Below are 16,717 nucleotides of genomic sequence, written 5' to 3'. Positions count from 1 at the left end.
TATCTAAAACCAGGATTGTTTTTCTGGACCAAAGATGAGAATGGAGTAACGATATGTTCTTGGCAGAGGGTGGGAGGGAGGAACTTACTTGGCAGAATGCTCACTCATGTGAAAATGGGAGTTTGAAACTGATATTTGAGGGAGAGGCTGGCAAAACTTTGACAAAAGTGGAGAAGCCAAACAGCTTCTGCAGGAGACAAAGAAATGGAAGCAGTGCCCAGTGACCAGGAGAAGCCTCCACAGGGAACAGAGTTAAGTCATATGGCCCCGTATGACTACTTACACCCATTGCAGAGTGTGGTTAAATTCTGAGTGCTAGACTACATGTATTACTTTTCCCATGACATTCCAAATGAAGACACTGAAGGGTCAGAGAAAGTGACTTGCCCAAGGTCATACAAAAAGTTGCAGTCAAAACTCAAACCCAAGTTTGTCCATTCTCCGAACCACTCAGTTCCACTGAGTCCCAACACTGACAAAGGATGACCTCATGAAATATGTTTGGATCAAAAAGATGATTCGAATATGGATAAGGGTTCCTTTCAAAAGACCATTACCATAGAAGGAGTAGGAAATGAACTTGGATGTCAGGGAAGAGGTATGTCTGCATGGAAATTCACAGCCTTGGGGACGGAAGTTGGGTCTCCAGTCACTGCAGGGGGAGCTCATCATACGGATTAGCTACAGGCTGCTTGGTCACTGTAGGGAAGACATGGCCTTCCTAATTTGGATCTCAAAAGCTGGTTCAAGAGAGGCAAGACACAGACAGAATGGATTCTTAGATCATCTGTTGAGCAATGAAAATGCCATTCCATGAAAAGAAGAACATCAGATCATTTCTTGAGTTGCCCAGTAGACAACATGATCTCCCCAAGAACACAGAATGCAGCAAAAGAAACTCCTGTCTTGGTCCAATGGAAGTGGAAGCCATTTGTGATCCTTCAGAGAGGGCTCTCAGTGGAGGGTGTGATTGGAAACGAGGCCGCAGGAGGTGAAAGGAGTGTGTGGGAGGAGTTGCTGACCATTTATTTGAGAAGTCTGGCCAGGAAAGGAAGGAGTAGTTGAACTGCAGTAGTTGAAAAGAACCAGTTGTGAAGGGGAAAGGGAAGGAACCTTGGGGAAAATCAATCACTCCACATGAGCCTGGGATATCAGACATAATGCTGGACATTAAGAAGGCAAATTTAAAAAAATCGGAAAAAATTCAGACCATAGCCTTAAAGAGATGATGGTTCAAGAAGAATGAAAAGTTCGCAAAAGCGAAACTGTGATGACATAGCCACAGTCAGTAGGCTTGAATAGAGAGAATATATAACAGAATATGAACATTTCGGTCTCTCAGAAATGTCGTTTGGACAGTGGTCCAGTTATTGAAGGTCATAAGTGGATTTCCAAGACACAAGTACCATAAGGGATCACCGTGATACAAACAAGATTATAACCTGTTCCCTGTCTTTGAGTTGTATACAAAGCTGTCTAATTCAGTACTTAAAACAGAGCAGGGACTCAAAAAGCAACATGAGAGTTGGAGTAGCTTATGGAAGAAGAAAGTGAAGTTCTATAAAGCAGTCTTATTAATGACGAGTGTGGTAAAAAAAAATTGCAATTATTACAATAGCCAGGATTTATTGAGTAGATCCCCTATGCTAGGTATTATTTATAGGTTATTTATAACAAATCCAAGAAATAGGTGTTATCAGTATCCATAATTTATCCTCATCTGTGGGTGGCATTATTTGCTTTACATGTATGATGTGGGAGATGATAGGGACAGAGAGTTAATTAACTTGTCCTGTAGAAGGTGGTGTCCATAGACATTGGCTTTGCCTGATGGTTGATTCTCTTTGTATAGTATTTGTGAATCAGGAAACCCTCTGGAAGGATTGCCATTATTATTTAAGTGGTTTCTATATCTGTTACTGTGTTATATGAATCCTTTTCTCCCCCCATGGGAAGACACATATCCTGTTAGAAGAGAAATTCTACCTTCCAAGTTTGTTTCCATTCTCAAGTCACTTGACTTTGATGCTGAGCTTTTTATGCTCAGTATATTAGCAGCAATTGCTATGAAATATCTGAATAGTGCAGCTTAAGTGCCATGGAGATATCTGGGGCCTGAAGCAGGAAGATTTGGCATCTAGGTTCTGCTCTAAGGCTTGGGCAGGTCACCTGCCACCAAGGGGGCAGTCAGCAGCAAGCTTAAGATCAGGACTTTGATATGGAGACAGCTGGGTTTGAACCCCAGCTCTGTGTCTCACATGGGGAATGAATAATTGAGCAAATTAATGTCAGTGACCTAAGCTTGTTGTTATGGACTGAATTGTGTCCCTCCCAAACGCATATGTTGAAGCCCTAACCCCAAGTGTGACTGTATTTGGAGACAGGGTCTTTATGGAGGTAATTAAGGTTAAACGAGGTGGTAAGGAGGAGCTCTAATCCAATAGGACTGGTGTCCTTATAAGAAGAAGAAGAGACACGAGAGCTCTTTCTCTGGATGCACAGAGAAGCCATGAAAGGACAAGGCAAAAAGTGTCCCTACAAGCCAGGAAGAGAGGTCCCACCTGACACTAACCCTGACTGCACCTTGATCTTAGATTTCCACCATCCAGAACTGTGAGAAAATTAATTTCTGTTGTTGCAGCCACCCAGTCTGTGTATTCTGTTATTGCAGCCCTCGCTGGCTAATACCCAAGTCGAGCCTGCTTTCCTCTGAGGTATGATTCATGATAGTCCCAGCTCATAGGCCCCATCCTATGGGTTGTTCTGAGAGGAGCCACATAAGAAGCTGAGGACAGTGTCTGGCACATGTCAAGAGTTTGATGATTTCAGTTATTATCGTGAATACTGATGCATGGTTTCCTCCCCAGTCAGCTGGGCATGACAGTCCCAGTCAGCTGGGCATGACACATGGTAGGCAGGAGGCTGAAATGAGACCTGTGCTTCTTAAGCCTTTCCTGATGACAGAAGAGAGTGCACACCTGTCTGGGAACAGGGGTACAAGAAAGGTCTGCTAGAATACTTTTTTTTTTTTTGAGACAGAATCTCTCTGTTGCCCAGGCTGGAGTGCAATGGCTCGATCTCGGCTCACTGCAACCTCCATCTCCCAGGTTCAAGCGATTCTCCTGTCTCAGCCTTCCGAGTAGCTGGGATTACAGGCGCCCACCACCACTTCCGGCTAATTTTTGTATTTTTAGTAGACGTTGGGTTTCACCATGTTGGTCAGGCTGGTTTCGAACTTCTGACCTCAAGTGATCCGCCCACCTTGGCCTCCCAAAGTGTTGGGATTACAGGCGTGAGCCACCGTGCCCAGCCTGGAATACTTGTTGAAGTCACGTTTTATCTTAAAAATGCATGCAGATTTGCATTCTGATTCATAACACAGTTGTGTTTGCAATTATTTATCAGAGTAGAGAACTGAGGATCCAGTCAGTTAAACTGATCTTGTGTGCCCAGCCACAAGACCACTTTACTTGAGATGGCCTTTGTAGGTCACCAAGAACTGATCTGAGTATACTTACTACCGTTCTCCAATTGATTACTTGTACAGCAATGTTGATTTTTAAAAAGAGAATACTACTAAGTATTGCTGTACAAGTGATCAGTTTGAGTTGCACTATAAAGTGTGTTGTAGTTTACTAATTACACCACTGCTGGAGCTCCTCAGTGCGCGGTGTCAGCAGATTGATCATAATAGATCCACTCCTTGCCTTCCTGAAGCTTACTTCCGGGTAGGGAGGCCGACACTAACTACGACGATAACTACGTCATAAAGTTGTGACAAGAGGTGTGAAGGAAGATAGTAGGCTAGAAAAGCCTGCAGGAAGAGAGCCGGTCAGGCCCTCCTAGGCTCTCAGCACCAAGGGATTCCCGGGAAGTCTGACTTCCTAGGAAGAGTGCTCTGGAGGCAGCCTTCTGACATGGAGGTGTTGGTTACCAAGCATTTAAAGTGAAGTGAACTATTGTCACTGTCTTAGGATGACATAGTGCACTTTCCACAAGCCTGGGTAGGCCTAGGTATGGATTTTTTTACTGGAGATCAGACAGGGTGCTATTTAAAAACTGGTGGGGAGGGGAGTGGTGGAGAGGTGGGGGAGGTGGGGGGCGGGTAGGAGTGTGAAGGGGAGGAGGGATGGTGGTATTTGCTTCAGATCTATGATGTGGGAGGTGGGAACAGCAGGACTGAGGGGTGTGAGAGGTGCCTCTTCTCTGTTTTTCCTCCCTGATGTACACTCTGTACACTTGCCTAGAAATCAGTTAACAGGTGAGAACTGCTTTACAAATCTAGGCCTCAGTTGCTAAAGAACCAAATACAGAAGCCCCTCTCTTTCCTGCCTGCCCTTCCCAGTCCCTGAAGGAGAAGGTTAATGCAGTATTTTGTATTCCGATACAAAAATTTCCAATACAAAATATGGGAATACAAAATGGGGGAGGGGCAGGTGAAGTTGAACTGGAAGCCAGGAGTCCCCTCTGGCCCTCTGAGCTCGCCAAGCCTGACTTTCCGTGTAACAGTAAGGGAGGTTACCCCACACCTGCTCCCGGCGCATCCCTGCCCCAGTGCCTCCTAATTGCTGCCATGCCCCTGTTCCTTCCTTTTTTTTCTCCCTTGGGGGGCTCAGCACAGCAAACAGGCAGATGGGGGAGAGGTGTGGGATTATCGTGGGGAGGGGAAGGAATTTTCCATTATTAATAATAACAACAACGCTTCACCTGTTGGCACAGCACTCACTAGTTTATCTAGTGCCTTCATAGCTGTGACGATTCCAGAGGTGCAGACTGAAACCCTGGGGTTCTGATTCCCAGTCTTTGACACTGTTTACGTGTCCGCAGGCCACTTCTTTACAGACACACACACGCCAATTTGGCCATTGCCAAAGGCCATGTCTAGACCTGTACTTAAAATATGCGCTGCCGGCCGCGGTGGCTCACGCCCGTAATCCCTGCACTCTGAGAGGCCGAGGCCGGCGGATCACCTGAGGTCAGGAGTCCGAGACCAGCCTGGCCAACATGGTGAAACCCTGTCTCTACTAAAAATACAAAAATTGGCGGGGTGTGGTGGCGCATGCCTGTAATCCCAGCTACTCGGGAGGCTGAGGTGGGAGAATCGCTCGAACCCGGGAGGCGGAGGCTGCAGTAAGCCGAGATCGCGCCACTTCACTCCAGCCTGGGCAACAAGAGCGAAACTCAGTCTCAAACAACACAAAACAAAAAGAAAAAGATGTGCGCTAGCCCCTTACGAATGCTGCCCTCTCGGATCACGTCAATCTCAATTCCAGTAAGTCCCCTCCATTTCTGTGAAACGTCTACCAAATACACTGGAAAAGAGTCAGCAAGGTGCCTTCGAGGCCATCTAGTCCAACTTTGTCGCTGGTCCAGAGAGGAGGGCCTGGGCAGAGGACACAGCTGGTCCGGGATAGAACCACCCCCGCCTCCTCCCTCCCTCGCGCACACATGCACAGGCGCGCCTGCTCCCGGCGCTCCTCCTTCTCCCAATGCCCTAGGCAGCTGCAAACTTCGGTACCCTGGGGCTTCTCCCCAGGGACTGCCCACGGCGGGTGTTTCGGGAGTTGAACCTGGAAACCTTGTTTTCCCCTTTAGAGTGGAATGGGGTCAGAGGAGCCCGCTGTCCTCAGGAATCTAGAGGGGGATCTTTTATGAAGTTACAAATCCTTAGCCTACGAAAACTCTGATTTCACACGCGAGAGGCGAGTTGGCCCCAGGACACAGGCATTGACACGCACCGGGTTGTCCTGGCAGCAGGAGGCACCTGTGCACCAGCGCCGCGTCTCCCAGTTCCCTCCGAGCGTTCCTCAGCCCCCGCCCCACCGCCCGCCTCTCTCCCTCCTCCTCTCTGGCTTCAGATCGCCCAGTCTCCCTTTCTCGCCCGGCGCAGCAACAAGTGCGGGCGTCGCGGCCCCTCTTACCCCGGCCTCGGTCCATGGCGCCGGCCTGGTCCCCAGGGAGCGGGCCGCAGGGCGCAGGGGCTCCGGCGCGGCTGGTGGCGCCGGGCGCGCTAAGCTCTCAGGCCCGCCCAGCGGCCGGCGCTCTCCGCGGTCCCCTCCCCCAGACAGGATGCTCGCCGGCCGCCCCCGCCCCGCCCGCGCCCGCCCCTCAGGGCCGCTCCCGGAATAGAGCGGAGCACGCCTCGCCGCCTGGGCCGCCGGCCGCTGTCCCGTGGTGCCGCACACGCCCGCGCCGCGCCCTGCCGCCAGCTCGCCCTCCGCGGCGCTCTTGCTCGGGCTTGGAGGACCCGCTTCCCAGTCCGCACGCGTTCGTTCCCGCGCCCGCGCGGCCCGCCCCAGCCCGAACCCAGGTGTGCGGCTTTGCTTGCACTCCGCTAATGATGGGGTCTTAACACCGCACCCCTCAGCCCGCTCCATTCCTGAATGCGGAGACCGTTGGAGTCCTTTTTTATCCTATGGAATCAAAACCCCCTTCCCTGCAGCCACCACCCATTTCCAGGCTTTGGGCTTGTCTTCTCCATTCGCCGCGGGTCTTTCTGGAGCACCTTCTAAGCCAGACAGTGGGCCCGCGGCGATGCGGGTGCAATGTCAGTGGTGTTGCTAAAGAGGAGTTAAATAGTAACAATGATCTTCAGAAAGAAAAGCACCTAGGAAAGGGAGAAAGAGAGACTTGCTGAGAGGTGGGCAAGGGCTTGGGACACTTTCAACTTTTGAGGTTCCTTGTGTACTAAAACGTGAAAACATACGAGGATCTGGGAGAATTCAGAAAAAGAATAGAAAAATGAATAACACGTGAAAACATGCAAAACAGTGATAAAAAATGTGGAAATGAATACTTTTAGCATACAAAATACAGTGCAATATAAGTGTACTTTTCGCAAGATTGTAGAAAATATTGCTATGACTAGTGTGGAACAATAATGGGATCTAAGTTTAAAGCTGTATGAAGAATGTAAACTTCTTCACCTTATTGGTATATCTTGTGAAAATAGGTCTCATTCTTTTATAGACAATATCAAATGTCGGACTTTAAGACCCTTCATAAAGTCCAGGACCAATTGTTATCCTAGACACCGCTCCTCCCACCATGGGCCAGGCCATGGTTTTCAGCTTTGAGCTGGCCACCATTCCCTACTTAGAACATTCTGGAACAGGGAACACCCACCACAAAGGTATGGAGTCAAGAAAAGGCCTGGGAAAGACCAGCCTGTATTTTCCTGAACTGGGAATATTTTCTTTCTTTTCTTTTCTTCTTCTTTTTTTTTTTCTTGAAAAGTCTTGCTTTGTTGCCGAGGCTGGAGTGCAGTGGCGCGATCTTGGTTCACTGCAACCTCCACCTCCCAGGTTCAAGCAATTCTCCTGCCTCAGCGTCCTGATAAGCTGGGATTACAGGCGCCCACCACCATGCCCTGCAAATTTTTGTATTTTTGGTAGAGATGGGTTTCAACTTGTTGGCCAGGCTGGTTTCGAACTTCTGACCTCAGGTGATCTACCTGCCTCGGCCTCCCAAAGTGCTGGGTTTACAGGCATGAGCCACCTTGCCTGGCCGGGAATATTTTCTCTATTGCTTTTATGGGCAAATTAAAATCAACATTGTCTTAAAATATTGCATCAGTAATTTATTTAGTGTGTATGTGTATGAGCACTCAGACCAAACGTGATGTCGTGAACAATGTATGAAAACTTGTGCATGGCTCTTGTTCTGTTAGTTTGATGCAAAAGTAATAGTGGTTTTTGCCATTGAAAGTAATGGCAAAAAACGCTATTACTTTTGCACCAATCTAAATACTACACTGTATAATAACTTTTCATCAATGAGGTTTTCTTGCTCATCTGTGCTATGGGAAGCCTCATACTGTAAGTCCTCACAGGACTGTTGGTAGGGCAAATGAAATGATACAAACCCACTTTACAAACCACAAACAGCTATAAAATATGAGCCATTATTATTTTCTGAGTTCCTCTTTGTTGCTGTCCCCTTTTCCAATTTGAAAAGGTCAGTTTAAATTCTAAAGCAGCCAACCAACAATTTGCCAGTGGATTAAGTTTTAAAAGTTTATTGTCTGAACTCTGAAACACTTGGAAACAAGGCCATAAATTGTATTTAAGTTCTCAGGCTAGCTCACTAATTCTTCTAAAAACATAAAATTTCATTTGAAATAATTTAGAAAAACAGTATGAAATGTTACTGTTGCAAAAACAGATGGAGGCTTTTATAGAGATTTTTATTTTTATAATGTTTAAAAAAATATTTAAGATAGAGATGAGGTTTCACTATGTTGCCCAAGCTGGTCTCGAACTTCTGAGATCAAGCGCTCCTCCCGCCTCAGCTTCCTAAAGTGCTAGGATTACAGGCATGAGTCACCACGGCCGCCCAGTAGAGACTTTTAGAGAACTTTCAGAAACTTTCAAGGACTTTGGAGATATATTCAGAGAATTGGAACAAAAAAGTAAAAAAGGCTAAGGAAAATGTATTAAGTGTCCATGGAATAATTTATGGAGTGGAATTAACTGAGCTGTGGTCTGGGAAGGATATAGAAATGGGAGAACACAGTCTGTGCACAGTTCTGAGAATCAACAAAAAAAATGTTACTGGGAAGGTATAGGGGTTCTGGTTTAAATAATTACCCATAATATCCACTAGATGGCAATGTTGACTAAGTTGTCTACAGCTTGGTTGCAGTCAGAGTAGCTGAGATGGATGAGAAAGTTATTTGCGGGTTTGGACAAGGAACAACTATTTTTTTTTTTTTTCTGTAAGTTTCCTTTAGTGAGTTCTTTATTCCTCATAAAAACTAACAATCCACACTGTCCATAAATTCACTTAGGCAATATCGATTGCACTCTGTGCAAGTTTCTATTGAGAGAAGAAATGCTAAGTAGGAATGATTCCCACCCTTAGGGAATATACAATCTAGTAGAGGAGATAGATATGTAAAAAATAATATAATAAAAATTACTGTATGAAAAGTACCAGAGGAGAAATAAAGTGGTCTTGGAGTCCATCAGACAAAGCAAGACTTTTTTACTAATCATAGAGGCTGTAATGGATGACAGACATTTGGAAGGGGGGCAACTGAGAATGTGTAATGAGGAGATAACGTTATGGGCAAAGAGCAGTGCAAGCAAAGACATTGAGCTCCAAGGTAGCAGGACATGTCTGTGAAGCAGTTCAGGTTGGCTGGATCGTGGGTTATTGGGGGGCAAGTATTAGGGCAAGGATGAGAATGGAGGTTGTTAGTACCTGCTTTTCTCTTCCCCTTTCCATTTCATTTTGAGTGCAACTCTCTGGCAAGGATTTTTAGAATCTGGCTCATATCTTCCCTTTCATTACCTACTTTGCTCACTTCCAAGTTTTCCAGGTTTGCCTGGTTCTTGTCTAAAGAATTCTATGTGGGGAGCTCCAACTCTGTAAGAAGATATCAAATTTTTCCCTAGTGAACAATACCAGGAAGAAAGCTTTCAACTCCCTCCTGCTCCCGGTCTTGTGAAAACAAATGATACTCCCTAGTCTCATTCTTAGCTTATCAGTTGGAACTGGGAAACCCTGGGAAAGAAAAATCTGGAGGCTCAGGACTATTTGTTTCAGGGAGAGAAACATACTCTAGCCTCCTAACCTGTCACCTTACCTCTAGGGACTGCTACCACCATGGCCAATAGAGTGACCATTCCATGATCCCAATCAGACCATGCAACTTCCCCCTTAAAAATATGTGATGGCTCCCCCTGGCCCTCAGTGGAGAGTCCAGATTTCTTATTATGGTGTTTGGAGTGCCTTCTTCACTGAGCCTGCAGTGATCTCAAGAGACTTCAGGAAGAGTAAGAAAAACAACAGATGGGTGCTCAAATCTGGGTTCCTGAGTCAACTTCATTGCTGTGTGAATCTCACTTCTTCCATTGGGTCAATAGTATATAATTTCTTATGTGCTTCTTTCCCTACACTTCCCTGTCCCCCGCCAGACTGCAAATGCTGTGAGTGGGCGCTGGGTCTTACTCATTGCTAGATCCTTAGAACCTAGCACAGTGCCCAACGCCTAGTAAATGGTAATAAGTATTTGTTATTATGAGTCAGTGAAAACATACTCAAGGGTGTGTGAGGCCTGCCAGTATTGGCTTCTATTAATGCATGTGTCCTGGCAGTCCCATTTGTCTTCTGGGATTGTCGTAGTTGCTTATTTATTTGCAGCGGGAAGTGAACTTGTGACCAGGCATTCTGGAGACACGCCGCTGTGCTGCCCAGCCCCTGTGTGCCGCTGTGGATGTGTGGCTTCTCCTTGGCTCAGGACCCCTCTCCCATGCTCCTTTGTGTGTGGGGTGATCCCCAGAGCCCTCTGATCGGGTATCTGCCTGATGCTGGCTGCAATGAAAACGTCTCTTGTTCCACTTAGCACAATGTTGCCATTATAGCCCCTATTCAGGGAAATGACACACGTCTGCTGGCCCACCCTGGGCCCCGGATAGCAGATAGAGATCTCAGTGGCTGTTTCTGGGAGAAAGAGAAAGGTTTCATGGATGGATGAAAACTCCTTCTTCCCATGCACCTTCGGGTTTCTGCTCCAGGGCATGGGGCTCCTACCTGCATGGAGGCAACAGGGCTCAGCTTCCACAGTTGTTAAAGCCAAGCCCAGTGGTTGTGTGTGAAGGAAAAGGAGCTTTTGTTTTTATGCCGAAATGCTGCATGAAGCTTACTCCCTCGCTTTGGATTCTTCTCCTTAAGCAAGATCTTAGGCTCCTTAAGCGAGGCTCATGCCCTGAAGTACCTACAGGGCCGGGCAAGGAAGGGTGTGCAGGAAGCAGGCCATGGAAGTGGAGGGGCCATGGCAAAGCAGAGCCCTCTTGCTCTGTCTGAGGGGCCAGTCACCAGTCAGCTCGGAACTGGAGTGGCCAATCTTCAGCTTTTTCAGCAGATCCCAGAAATCTAGATTTTAGTGAGAAATCTCTTTTGATTTAAAAGTGTTGGTAATGAATTCCAATTGTTTTAAAACATTGCAAAAGCCAACTAAAACACCCCTGTGGACTTAATCTGGTCTATAGCTCCCCTCCCCCAACGTGGAAACTTGAGGGAAATTATGGACCCACGAAGACATCTGGAGGGTCTGTCCAGCCGTGGAGGCCTCCACACTGAGGCCTGAGGAGGGTGTGCAGCTCCTAACACTGCAGCGTGGACTAACTCTCTTCTCAAGATCTGGGCTGCACGCCCCTGGCTTCATCTGTGGCTGCAGGCTGGTGCCAGGTTGCAAAGGTCCAAAGTGGATTTTATAACCTGGAGCTAGAAAAGCTTTAGAGCCCCCCAAAAAGCCTGAGACATTAGCCTGTCTGGTCCCTTCATTTGTCAGTTGGGGAAACTGAGGCTGAAAGAAGGGAAGAAATCTTACCTGGAGCAGTGATGCCCTGATATGAGGTCACCTGAGCCACTCTGTTCAGTGTGTGGGACACAGTGGTGAAGAGCATGACTTCAGGACAAGGTGGATCTGAGTGTTACCCAGTCCCGCCCCTGCACAGCCAAGGCACGATCTTCACCCTCTCTGAACTTCAGATTCCTCATCTAAAAATTGGGGCTACAAACATCTTCCCCAAGCAGCAGTTGTGATGCTTCACTGTAACTGTGTAGGTAGAGTGTGGAGTGGTTGGTGCCATGCTAGCACATGGTACGTTTTCTTCAAATGCCAGCTGGCACTCTATTCAGGGAGGAGATTTTGTATGATACAGCGAAGTGCACGGGCTTTGGGTAAGCCATCTCTAAGATCAAGTGCAGGCTCTGCCACACACAGCTGTGAAACACTGGATGAGTTATTTATCAAGGGCCCAATTTCATCATCTGTAAAATGAGGATGAAAGTAGTACCCAGGGGATTAAATGAGATCTGTAAGGTACTTAGCACAGTGTCTGAGCCATCATCAGAAGTGTTAGTTATTATGTAATCAGTGTGGGTTTCCTCTGAAGAACTTGTCAGATGTTTATGGAAAAATATTAAGGGATGCTGAAACTGTGGCCACATACCAAGGCTGCCCCCTGCAGGGAGTTTTATATAAATCCAACCCCTGGAAACGCAACTGTTTCTGCCAGGTTCCTCCTTCCCTGCAGGAGCTCCCGATATTCCTGGATGGGAGGACTACCAGGCCTCCAAATGCTGCTACCCACAGAATCAGCTAAGGAGTGGTGTTTTGTATGCACATTTAAAAACGTTACGTAGTCCCATTATTTTGTTAGACGGACAGATTGCTAGGGCCAGATGGACAATTTGTCCTGATCCAGGTGGGCAAGACCCTGTGCGTTAGGGAGGCAGTCATGCTTCTTTTGTATAACAGGGAACTCTGTATCCACAAGAAGGTTTTGGAAAACCAGAAGGCTCTAGGTCTGGGCCCTACAAGCACTTTTCAGTGACAGACTGAGGCAAGCTTCCCTTCCTACATGTTCCCTAGTGATTCATGTCACACTGCGCGCTCTGATCGGAGCACATGCCTGCACTGTTTAAATTGTGGTCACTGTCCCTCCCACAGACAGCAAGGGAACACATCCGGGATTCTGCTGCCAATATTCATTCACTCTGGCAGCCAGTGTATCTGTCACGACTTCTTTGGTGGCAAATGATAGAATCACAACTCCAACCAGCTTTAACGAAAAAGCTCAAAGGGTAGCTGGGTAGTTGAAGGGGCGAAACTGGTTTGAAGGCAAGCTTGGATCCAGGAAGCAAACCAGGCAGTTGCTCTTTTCTCTCCATCTCCCGGCTCTGCCCTGCTCTGTTTAGTGTTCATCTTCAGATGGTCTGTCCGAATCTGTGGCAGAGAAGGCCGCACAGCTGCAGGCCTGAATTCCTTACACCTGGAGATTCTACGTGAGAAAGGGAGCCTCTCTCCCTGCAGTTCCAGCAGTGGCCCAGAGGGGGCACTCACACTCTAGGTAAACCACAGGATCTAAGCCCAAGGGAGGTGCTGAGCAGTGAAATGCAAGCCTCCCCTGCAGCCAGGCGCGCACCTGCAGCACATCACTCTGTCAACTAAATGCCTCGATTTCTATTTTGCACATCTCATTTTATTCGTTTGCTAGGGCTGCCACAACAGAATTTCTGCCAGCAGAGCTGGTTTCCTCTAAGGCCTGTCTCCATGACTTGTGGATGGCTGCCCCTTTGCTGTCTCTTCACGTGGCCATCCCTCCCTGCATGGGCTCCCTGGCTGTCACTACGTGTCCAAATCTTCTTATGAAGACACCAGTCAGATTGGATCAGGCCCTATCCTAACAGCGTCATCTTAACTTAATCACCTCTTTAAAAGTCCTATGTCTAACTAGAGTCACATTCAGAGGTACTGGGGGGTTACGGAATCAAAATATGAAATGGGAGGGTGAGGACACAGTTCAACTAGCAAATGGCAAGGCTGAGACTGCCCTGAGGGAGGATGCGTCTAACCAGGTGCCCTTACCCATGACGCCGTACTGTCCCTGCTGGAATTCATGGCAGCATACCCGGAGGCAAAGGTTTTACAACCCTCGGCATCAGGGAAAATCAGAGGCTGTATCCACTGAAAACCTTAGCGAGGTCCAGGGACGCTCTGTCTATATGATGCTCCAGCAGGATACCACTGGTATATGAGAGTCTCGGCTGTCAGGCGAGCTGTGGTTCAGCAAGCCCTGTTTGTTGTCAAAGAATTTTGGGTTTTCTTCTCTCTCTGCAGCATTTTCAGATTGTTTCTCTTGGGTGCCCCAAAGACCAGCTATCATGAGGGTGTTGAGGGAATACAAATCACCTTCTCTCCTCTGTTTTCCATCAGGTAAAACAGCGTTTCCCACAGTGTGGAATTCAGACAATTGGTGAAAATGTGAGATGTGTTTAGATGTTACACAGACCAACATATTTGGAAAGTTATGAATTTCTGTGAATTTGTGAATTTGTATTAAACATATAACCAGGACGGGTGCAGTGGCTTATGCCAGTAATCCCAGCACTTTGGGAAGATGAGATGGGAAGATCATTTGAGGCCAGGAGTTCGAGACCAGTTTGGGCAACGTAGTGAGACCTCCCCCCGCCATCTCTACAAAAAAATTAAAAATAAAAATTTGCTGAACATGGTGGCGTGTGCCTGTGGTCCCATCTACTTGGGGAGGCTGAGGCAGGAAAATCACCTGAGTCTAGGAGTTTGAGGTTACAGTGAACTATGATCACACCATTGGACTCCAGTCTGGGCAACACAGCAAGACCCTGTCTCTTAAAAAACAAAACTAAACAAACCTAAACAAGCTAAACCAACCAAACAAGCAAAAAAAACCCCATATAAACAGTCCTACAAACCTGTACTTTTCCCTGGCATTAAAATAGAAACATCAGATACATGTCAATTGAAAGAAAAATATCAAGTAAATAGTATTAAGAAAATAAACAATTTGATGAGATCATGAAGGTGATGCTTGAATGACTGAAATCTGGGAAGAACTGGGATGAAAATTCTTCTGGCTATGGACATAGATGTCATGGCAATTTTAAGCCTCATTTATCTGCACATTTAGCTCTAATTTTCCCTGAGGCTGACCATAGATGGTGACTTCTGGCCTTTGGTTTCTCTCGTCTGTGTCTCTGGGCCAATCATATTGGACCAGGCCAAGTACAGAGGTGAAAGGCTTGTGAGTGGTGGGGAGAGGCCAACCCTCATCTGCACAGCCCCTGGACTCTATTCATTTGGAGTCTTGCTGCAGGGCTTCTGAGTGACTTGGCGCTGCCCATAGCTGAGTATGTAGGTAGGTGTTTATCACTGTGCAGTCAAGATTTTTAGCAACTCAAAGTCTGATGTGGAATAATATGTTTAAAACTTAATTCCACACGGAAGTGGCATAATTCTGTAAAGGTTAGTTGCTATTAATTTTAGTAGTGCTTTTGCCCCCTTGAATTTTGCTAACAGTGCTGAATAACAGCCTTCTAGTCCACGTTTGGCTCTGTGGCCAGCTGCAGCTGCTGACACCTTCCACAGCTGGCGCCCATGTCTATGAACTGGGTGCCCGGTGAGGATGAGGGGCTGCAGGCACAGGAGAGCTGGCTTCTGGTTCTGATCTGCTCACTCAGTCAGCCTGTATCATGGCTGCGAATTGCAACTATTGTATTATTAGCTTTAAGCTCTAACCTTCTGTGGTTTCTGTGGCCTCCAAAGTCATGTTCTGCTTTATTGATGTAAGGTTGATCTCCAGTGTCCAAAGGGGTTGCAGGTGTGGGGAAAGGCCCCCGTCTAGAATTTCAGACAGTCTGACTCAAAATGTTATGTCTGTTCATGAAAGGAAGATGGGTGAGAGCAACGCTTCTTACACTTCACCATGTGTGTGAATCACCTGGGGATCTTATGAAAATACAGATGCTGATTGGGCAGGTTGGGGTGGGGCCTGAGGTTCTGCATTTCACAGAAGTTCCTGGGTGATGCCAATGTTCCCGGTTAGAAACAACACTTTGAGTGGCAAGGCTTGGAACAATTCTTCCTACACCCAGCATGTCGACAAAGCACCCTCTACAAAGCCTGGATGGTTGAGGGGTGTCCTTTTAGACCCTGTACATGGCTGGCCCCTGCCTGCCCTCCCACCGCTTCTAATCTCACTCTCCCCTGCATTCACTCCACTCCATCCTCATTGGTTCTTTTTGTTCCTCCAATAAGCCAAGCTCTTGCTCACACCAGGGCCTTTGCATCCACTGTCTCTATGCCAAGAATGCTACCAACCCCATTTTTCCCCAGGTACTTGGTTTTCATCCTTTGATTAGCATATGAAGTGAGTTCCTTTCTCATGATACCTATTTATTGTCTCTGTAGCATTTATCTTCATGTGCCAGCTCTTTTTCTGTTGCCTTATTTATGATTCATTTCTCTTCTAGACCAGAGTCCATGAGGAAAGCCCGTTCCTGCCTTCCACACTGTTGTATCCTCAGTGCTCCTGCCTGGCAGGAGATACTTGCTCACGAATATTTGTTGGGTGCATGTGTAGGCGGGGAGCAAATATGCATTCTTGAGTATCTTTTTGCACATTTGAGCCACCTGTCTGGAGGGGCCATGTTGGGGCTGAAAGTCAGCATTGGTTCTTATTGAAGAATAGCAGAATGAGAGCTCAGAAAAGGAGCTACTTTTAATTCTAAGCCATACCTCATCTTCAGAGATGTTGAAATGTGAAAAAAGTGTGCATCTTTGAACAGATAAAATACAGTAAGCTGGCCAGGCACGGCGGCTCACGCCTGTAATCCCAGCACTTTGGGAGGCCAAGGTGGGTGGATCATGAGGTCAGGAGATCGAGACCATCCTGGCTAACACAGTGAAACCCCGTCTCTACTAAAAAAAAAAATACAAAAAATTAGCCGGGCATGGTGGTGGGTGCCTGTAGTCCCAGCTACTCGGGAGGCTGAGGCAGGAGAATGGTGTGAACCTGGGAGGCGGAGCTTGCAGTGAGCCGAGATCACGCTGCTGCACTCTAGCCTGGGCGACAGAGTGAGACTCCATCTCAAAAACAACAACAACAACAAAATAACAGTAAGCCTAGCATGTCTTAAACAGAGGTTATGTTAAATTCGTTTATAAAATATTGGATTAAACAAGGGTACTATGGTGGGACTTCTCAGGACTTTTGGCAATGTGCATTGCGAGTCTACAAGAGAAGGGATGTGATGTGCTCTTTCATGGCACAGTGGTTGTGGCAGAGGCGCTGTGATTTCCTCAACCACAGGCCATTCCTTTTCTGCCCTCCTCTCTTCTTCTTTGTTGATAGAGAGCCTGGTTCCCCCTGTTGAGGCTGAAAATGCC

General features: G+C 47.1%; 1 protein-coding gene across 2 annotated transcripts in view; it reads right to left on the bottom strand.

The window, feature by feature from the left end:
- Positions 1-6,068, bottom strand: part of AFAP1L1 (actin filament associated protein 1 like 1) — a 66,915-nt gene extending 60,847 nt beyond the window's left edge. For both annotated transcript variants that reach the window (XM_025387962.1, XM_025387963.1), the window contains exon 1: positions 5,922-6,068. In XM_025387962.1, the coding sequence (XP_025243747.1) occupies positions 5,922-5,937 (16 nt within the window). In that variant the 5' untranslated portion in view covers positions 5,938-6,068. The remainder of the gene's footprint in view (positions 1-5,921) is intronic.
- Positions 6,069-16,717: the final 10,649 nt, after the last annotated feature.

Source organism: Theropithecus gelada, chromosome 6 (genome assembly GCF_003255815.1).
Source record: "Theropithecus gelada isolate Dixy chromosome 6, Tgel_1.0, whole genome shotgun sequence".
NCBI classification, from domain to species: domain Eukaryota; kingdom Metazoa; phylum Chordata; class Mammalia; order Primates; family Cercopithecidae; genus Theropithecus; species Theropithecus gelada.
Note: the sequence above shows the minus strand (reverse complement) of the source record. Positions and strands in the feature narration are given on the sequence as shown.